The sequence below is a fragment of the Erpetoichthys calabaricus genome, chromosome 8, assembly GCF_900747795.2.
Source record: "Erpetoichthys calabaricus chromosome 8, fErpCal1.3, whole genome shotgun sequence".
NCBI lineage: Eukaryota > Metazoa > Chordata > Cladistia > Polypteriformes > Polypteridae > Erpetoichthys > Erpetoichthys calabaricus.
In genome coordinates this window covers 169,252,480-169,260,963 of record NC_041401.2, presented here as the reverse complement: position 1 = coordinate 169,260,963, position 8,484 = coordinate 169,252,480, and the positions used below count along the sequence as shown (strand labels likewise).

The 8,484-nt window shown below is 38.5% G+C and overlaps 1 protein-coding gene across 4 annotated transcripts in view; it reads right to left on the bottom strand.

Annotated features, from left to right (window-relative positions):
- Window positions 1-1,625: 1,625 nt before the first annotated feature.
- The window catches only part of LOC114656266 (ephrin type-B receptor 2), a 482,289-nt gene continuing 475,430 nt past the window's right edge, over window positions 1,626-8,484 (bottom strand). For all 4 annotated transcript variants that reach the window (XM_028807771.2, XM_051931087.1, XM_028807772.2 and 1 more), the window contains exons 14-16: window positions 7,437-7,630; window positions 7,067-7,222; window positions 1,626-6,591 (exon numbers count right to left, since the gene is read on the bottom strand). In XM_028807771.2, the coding sequence (XP_028663604.1) occupies window positions 6,483-6,591; window positions 7,067-7,222; window positions 7,437-7,630 (459 nt within the window). In that variant the 3' untranslated portion in view covers window positions 1,626-6,482. The remainder of the gene's footprint in view (window positions 6,592-7,066; window positions 7,223-7,436; window positions 7,631-8,484) is intronic.

The window sequence follows — 8,484 nt, the reverse complement described above, 5'->3', positions numbered from 1 at the left end:
ATATCACAAGAGCTCCCACATAGCCACTCAACAGAATGTCATACCCACCATTAAGAAAACGAGAATGAATCTACAATTGCCTACTCATATGCAACGATAAATCAATAACCACGTTAGATATGGCTTCAGACTGTTATAACTTGCTGCTTTAGTGCATTTACAAAAATGTACAATTTTGTAGGTCAAAATGTAAGTAAGCGTTTCATAACTATACAATAATTCTATACTGAAAATAATATTCTAAGAGTTGAGAAATGTAATAACTTGAGGAAAGGACTTAAAAACTAAAATGTATCCTATTGTTTCACTTTAACCAATAGTAATAATCACTTTGTAAAAATCTGCAAATATGAACAGAAAATGAAAATTGAAGTATTTTATAATGAGGTAATTCACTTGTTATTTTCAACCTCACCCCCCCCATAAGCAAGCCAGAAAATGGATGGATAATTAACTCCATTATTTGGTAGACAGAGCTTTTCAAGTGTAGTTTGGATTACGTATTTCAATACTGCACAAGGTAATGATTATGAATTCAACGGAGGTGAAAACCACAATTAACAGGAGTACTGAGCAAACTGTTCAAAATTAAAAAAAATACTGGGCGGTGAGCCAGGAAAGTGCTTAATAGATGCAAATGAATGCACCTGAAACAGCACAGTTTGTAATGAAAAAATGATATCATTAATTAGGAAAGACAAATTATTTCATTCACAGCTTTTGGCTAACATGACTTGCCATGTTCCACATTTCAAAATATTCTGTAAACATTCCACTCAGCATCCGTGGAAAACACTTGTTGTTTCTTCTGGTGTAATTTACATTGCCTTCATTGTTACCATCTAGGATGAGAACAGTCACATTTAACATCCACTTTTCTATAGAAAAGTCATCCACGCCTGTGTTGTACAAGAAACTAGGAGGTGAAGTATTAGCAGACCTTTAATTACGGTTTTTCTGTGAGTAACATATCCAATTCAAAAGACGTAAAATACACAACACTGAAGTTCACAGTAAAGCTATTTTCCCCCCATCTCAAAAAAAAAAAAACCCCACTATTAAATACTCTGGACAACACATTTGTAAACTAGTTGAGTATGACTGACACACAAGGGCTTTAGGTTCAGACATTCAGGGGGCACACTGGAGACTAAAAGGCAGGCAGACTGAATAGGTGCTCGGTCTGTGAACACTGGTGAGTTTGTATTCGCCACTTACCCTCTAAGCACCTCTTTACAGATTGCTCATCTGTATATGGAAAATAAGAACTGCACTGCTTATGTTAATGCAGTGGGCAAGACTCATCATTATTTAAAGCACCAATGAAACCCCTTACTGTTTTGTTACTTGGTTCATTAGTCTTTAATTTGCTTTTTCCAGTTGTTAGGCCAGGCAGGGGGCCAAAAGAGGCTTAATAGTTTAATTAGTCGAGATGGGTGCCTTGTCTAAAACACAACAAGGAGGGGAGCTGTGTGGCTGTAACAGAAATCAGAAGAGTGTGCAGTTATACTGTAGGCTAGTCATGCCTGAAGTAGTGATGAGATCACCTGTCCAATTCTTCAATCAATTAATCGCTTAGTCTTTCTCCAAAATATTAATTTTGTAGCAGATCACTTCTTAAAAAAAAAACCAAAAAAAAAAAAAAAAAACTGGATAAATCGGTCTCCAGTAGCCATTTTTACATGGGTTTGACCCCTGGCCTGGGCATTTTTGGAACTTCTTTGTTTTCCTGCCACACCTCAGCGTTAGCTAGCAAGTCTACATTGTCCCAGTATTAGGGCATATTGGTGTATGACCTGTGTTCTGTGGTGAACTGGCATTCAACTCTGTAGTAGAAAATGTGCACTCACGAAAACTGTCTTGTTTTCTGTCTAAATGAGTGTGAAAATGAATACAATATCTGCCTTTTAATTTGCCCCATGATCAGAGAGTCGAAAATATTTTCCATCATTGTGATATACACTGCATTTTGCTCGAAGTTGGTGCTCAAGTAGCAAAAAATCACAGCCATGTTCTTAATTAGTTACTGCTGCTGCTGCTTTGTGCAATAAAGCAATTCTGTCTGAGCTCCCTTTATCTTTAGATGCAAGTGCTGGACCGATAAACGGATTCTTTAAACAGCAGAGTCATTAAAAACAAAAATCTGCATTTCTCAGAGTGCACAATTCAAGCCCAATTAGCTGATCCATGCAAAACACCACACTTTCACCTTTTTCACACCAGACTCGGCTAATTGGCTCTTTGCCACATCTGATCTCTGTAGCGAGGAATGCTTTTGTAGTCGCCCGGTTCTCCCATGGCTGAGAGGCACAAAGCAATGAAAATGTAGTTGTAAAAGAACTTAACTGGCCTGTTTAGCATTGAGAAATGTTTATGGAAAAATACAACGACATATCCAAATACTTCTGTCTGTGCAGAGAACCCTGAAGATTATTAACAAGCATTTCGTCATATATACAAGTTCTTGCTTTGTTTGTATTAGGATGTAAATGTCTGTCATGATTCAATTAAAACAGAATTTTGTTCTTTTCTTTTTGATCCTGTTCATTTTTTCCCTTTCACATTTCTTTAGCTATTTGTTTTTGTCATCATGACATGCTACCTTTGTGGGATAGGTTGCTGTGATGTCATTTGACTGCTAGGGGGGCATGGACTCAGCAGGTGTATGGTCATCTTTAACAGAGAAAATTTAGTAAGAGGGGCATCACTTCGTGAATTCTTGTGTGTATTCTTGTGTTTCTAGGTTTTTGTTTTGACTCCATACTGACTTCAGGTTCAATTTGCCTTTTTGTTTGGATCGTCAAGTATTTGTCTGTTTAGTGTATTGAACCTCGCTGCACTTGACCAGTTTCTTCTGTTCTACCTTAAATGGTTCCTCTACCACTAATATCAAAAGTACCATTTTGATTGTTTCTTTTGTTTAAAAGTATGAAAATCGGTGCAGCATTAAGGGGAAGAGTGTGATGGAGTGTTCTGCTCCAGTACTTATGCGTTTGGTAGACTAAATACAAGAAGAATGCAGTATCCCTCTTCTGATATCTGGGAAAATCCCATTTATCATTACTTCACCCTCAAAAATTAAACCTTGCATTTAAGTTCTTCTGGAAGCACTTTTACAAAGATGATTTGTACTAGTAATGTGAGGTAACTGGGTTATGTGGGGTCTTAATATCATCAATGTGCTGAGTATTGAACCTAGTTTTGGATCTTTGGTATTAATACCAGCTTTCAGACCTCAGTAATGGCACCAAAATAATACCAAAGCAAATAACGGGTATCTCCCTCTCCTCCATCTTCTCACTGCTACTTTGTTCCCCTATCCACTGTGCTCCGTCATACTTTTACACACCTCCCTGTTATCCCGCACTCTGCAAATCATTACAAGGAGTGATTATGCCCCCTTAGAGTTTCATGCATGTTTATATAAACATTCAAAAAGCTTACATATTGGTGAATTGAAATTGATGTAATATGTATATTACATCCAAGAGCCAGGGGGTCATGGGGTTTTCCCTTGGAAGTAACACGATATTCACAGTAATAAACAACTGAGCACAAGGTGCTTGAAAACTACCTTTTACTTTTGGTACCAGAATTAAAATGCTCGTCCTGTATAATTTTAAAAACTGGATTTTTTGGTACTTACTCAATACCGGTATGCCATGCAACCTAATTGTACCCATTACTACATCTGTCACATCTGGTAGAACGGCCCTGGTTAGCGGCTCTCTTCCTTGCTTGTTTCTTGTGCTTTTTTTATATTTAAACATGAACCTGAGCATCCAGCTGTAGCTCTGCAGCTTCTTTTTGTACAAACAATGCTGTTTCATCAAGCTATGGTGACGCTCGTCTTTCTCACTGCATTGTGCTCATTCAAATCATAATTATTGGGTGAAAACTGGTGCTTGCTGATGACAATCTTGTATATCAGGTGATCAGACAGTCGTGTGAAACTTGACCTTGTTTACAGTTAATTTATTATAGTTAGCAGTGTGATTTGCATATATAATGGATATCAAATTTTGTCAACTGGGAAAACTGCTTGTAACAAGTACATGCTGATCGCTTGTGTCTAGCAGTGTTGCTGCTGGAGAGCATGTGCTCCCTTTGGCATGACACCTAAGCATAATTTTAGAAATTACAAAATAACTTGAGCAAAAACATGTATTATTGCAGCTTTTGGGTGAGCAGGGTGTGGAGGTAGGACTCCTAATTATTGCATGTTGGCTGGCTTTTTTGAACAAAGAGAGTATAGGCAATGTAGAAAAATATACAGAGAAAATTGTGTAGTGGTTAAGAAGCTGGAATTTAAACCTCACTCCTCTTTATTCAAATCCCACCGATGGCACCCTGTATGACCCTGAGCAATTTGTGTAATCCTCCTGCATTAAAAAAAATACACACAAAATATACTTTTTTAACTCGAGCTGTAAAACTCTTTGGGAGGTGCTTGCTATGGAAGGCGCTAAAGACTGATTGTGCTCCTGTCATAATACAGGAATCTTTCCCTTTCAGGAAACTACGCAGCCTTCCTGCGTTCTACACTGACGAGGACTATCCACCAACGTGGAGGGCTGAAATGCTGCTGAGAGCCTACTTTGATCTTAGCAGGGAGAGAACCGTAATGAACTGGAGATTGTCAAGACACTTATTTTTTCTGATTTCCACTAGAGGAAGCTTGGCCGCCATTCTAAGAATGAAGACGGACCCCTCCCTACCAAGTCTTGAAATTTCCATACCCATCGAGAGTTACCACAGCAAGTGTATTATGTAGAGAATGTCTAGACAACTTTGCTAAGCTTGATTGCCTTTCACATACTCATTCCCTAATTCACTCTCTTGTACAGAATGGTGCATAAAATTTTTGCACCCCCCCCCCCCATAACATGTCATTCTAAGTATAGCATATAAAAAGTTATTGTGAAAAACATGGCCAGCCTGAAAACATAAAAGAAAAAATTGGTCTGCTAGGCTAATTCAGTCAGTATTAACAATTCGGTAACTGCATGTGGTATTAAAATTCTAATACTTCAGTATAAAACATCTTAAAAAATTCCAAACCAAAAACATATCCCCCACCCCCACCCTACTGCCCCATCCCAACATCAGCACTTTTTTTTTTTTTTTTTTTTTTTAAAGTGTCAAGAAAGCAAACTCCCAGTGAAGCCATTCCAAACCCGGCACAAAATGAAAAGGGAGAAAGTGAAGCCTCCACATAAGCACCACCACAGTTAAATCCATTCGTGCGACTAAACAAGGGCCATATGGCTACCCTCACAGTGTCTGTATGTAAACACTATGGGAGCAGAGTCTTTCTGCACACTTGTGTTTTCAGCACTTTGTTGAGGTGGATTAAGAAAGGTGAGAAAGGACATGGATGACATCTCTGCTGTACCAGCAAGGCATTTGGAAAGCAACAAAAATGTATAAAATACAGATTTAACTATAGCAGCCCTCCCCACCTTCCCATGACAAGTCCACTCCCATGTGTCTTAATCTGCTGCTCCCTTATGACACTGCTGTAGTTTGTGAGTCACAATGACCTCACACAGCGCAGAGTGCACGTTAATAGGTACAGGAGGGCAACATCACTGGCTGTGCATAACCAAGGAGATTCATTTGGCAGGTTTAGGTAAGTTCAGAAAATAAAATGTTAAAACACAGGCCTTCAGAAAAGATGATGAAGCAAAGAGCAACACAAGCAGGGCAATTCTCTGTTCTGATGCAGGGGAGGTGGGAGGAAGTTATAGAAAATATCCCCCACCACCAGGTGAGCGTTCTTTGACAGTTCACATCCATATGTGTAAAATAGCTTCAGTTCCATTGCATGGACAGAAATCTCCATGTAGTCTCTTTCAAGCCAATGCACTAATAGTCTGAACCCAAAATTCTGAGCAAGCCCAGTGGATTCAGTTTTTACTCGTTGGCATCAAGAAGTCCATCGTAGAGGGTTGAGATAAAATTACATTTGAACAAACTGGCTGCAGTGGCATCTTCTTCAGTTTCTATTTATTTATTTACTTATGTGTTTTTTATTGTAGCCCTTTTAAAGGGTAGCCTTCTTCAGTTCAGTTTCTTTTATTTATATATATATATATATATATATATACACACACATATATATACATACATACACATATATATACATATGTACACGCGTATATATGTATATATATGTATATATAAATATATGCATATATATCTGCTCGTGTTTCTTAACATTTAAAAATTACTTTTGTTAAAAAAAACACTTCTTAGCCCACCCCCCCATCCCCTGATTCCACGGAGGTTCTATGATCTCACAAAGTTCTGGAGCTTCCCGATGGTCTGTGCTGGTAGCTGAAGATATGTTTTCTTGAGGGGCGCTCAGTGATAATCTCAAAAATGTGGGAAGGTGGGAAGGTTGAAGGGGAGACGGAGAAGCCTCACACAGGAAGACTTGAGTTTAGGAGTTCAGCTCCTAACCTTCCCCACCCCAGGCATCAAACCTCCACAGACTGGATTTGGTTCATTTGAGCTCGCATCATCTGCACACTGTTGAGGATCTTCTTCTGATGCCCTGCTAGCGTTACTCCAATCCGGAGAATGTCCCTGTGAATAAAAAAAGGAAAAGAAAAAATGGCTTAAAGAAAGGAGCACAGGAGCCTCATGGAGATGCAGTAGCTAGCTCAGTTGGCTCACAGTTCCACAGACCTGAGCTTAATAAAGTCTTTCTTTCTTTCTTTCTTTCATTATGTCTGTGCAGGTCTTTTCTGAGAACTCCAGTTTTTGCTCACATCCCAGAAACAGTTAAGTTACATTAACTGACCAGATGCAAATGTACAGTGGATTCAGAAAAAGTATTCAGAGACCTGACACCCTGCATGCTTTATGGTGTTGTAGATTTAATTTTAAGTGGATACATTTGCCATTTTTGCCCATCAATCTACACTAAATAACCCATAATGACAAAGTGAAAACATGTTTTCTGCAATTTACAAATTAGTTAGAAATCAAAAACTGAAACTCAAAGCGAGCAAGAAATGAGAAATCAAAGTTATGGACAGAAATATTCAGGCATACATACTCCATAGTCATCTGTGACACAACATCGAAGCTAGTAAACTCCGCACTGGCAAAGTTCTCCTTGTACTGTCCCATCTTAATGGCATCAAGCCACTCTTCCACAGTGTTGAAACTGGAAAAGTCAGGAACACTACGGTCCAACAGAGGAAGGTGCACCCTATATAAAGATCAAAAAAATAAAACAAATCCAAATGTGTATTGGGAGCATACAGTTTAGTAATACAAAAAAAATGCCCAGAGTTTGGCATGACTTCATGTTGGAGACATTCTTGCTTCTATTCTTACTTTGCACAAAATAATGCAATGTCTTACACAGGACTTTATGGATTTTAGATACTAAAGTCTTACTTTGTGCCATATGCTCAACTTACCCTGATGACAGCGGTGTGGTGGCCTTCAGACTATTGGGATTGCGGATCATTTTATCCAACGTGTTGACTATCTGGCTAAACTTGGGCCGGTTATTGCGATCTTTCTGCCAGCAGTCCAGCATAAGCTGATGAAGGGCGCTTGGACAGTCCATAGGTGGGGGCAGTCTGTAATCTTGTTCAATTGCATTGATGACCTGAGGAGAGAAAGACAGTTTACTGGATTTGTTGATGTATGGGTTCATTTGTTTTTTTACATTTGCAGTTACTGAGTTATAAAAGTACATCCAGACAAACATGATGTTAATAAGAGAAGTGCCACAGTCCAGTGATGCAGCCATTTGGAACCAAACTGAATGATAAAGAGAAGCCTGGCTGGTTTAAGTACCAACACCTTTCTGGTTGGCTAAATGGCAGAATGACAATTGTTCATAACAGAAATAGCATGAGATTTGAATGGCAGAAACTGATTTTTCTGATTTCAAAGCCTAGTGATAAACTAGCTCATTGTAAAAACTAGATTAAAATAAAAATATTCAAATTATACTATTTTCTCTCATCATGCATTAATCTGCCTTCTTTAAGTTAACAGTTCAAGAAATATATTATGAATGCCCATATCTGGGTTACTAAAGGCCACACACAGCCTATCCTGGTAATATCGGGTATAAGTCATAAATGGATCCTGGGTTTGAGACTACATGCTTAAATATAAAAATTGGAGCCTGAGCCTGTGACATCACACTCTGACAGTGGGCATACACATACTGGCAGAAATGACCCCATTTGCAGCAGTTTGTTGTTCATCCTTGATGATATGATCAGTCTACAAAATGTAAAGTATGTAAAAACTCACACAGGTGACAGATAAAAAAATGTGCCGCACACATAAAACTGGAGATGGACCCAAGAACCGATCCTGACAATATACCCTAGAAAACTGGAGCTGTTTAGAATTGATTCTGTATCAGTAAATCATATAATTACATTATGAGTAAAAAGTAAACAAGGAATTCAGTTCACGAGTTTTGCCAATTAATGAGGAGATAAC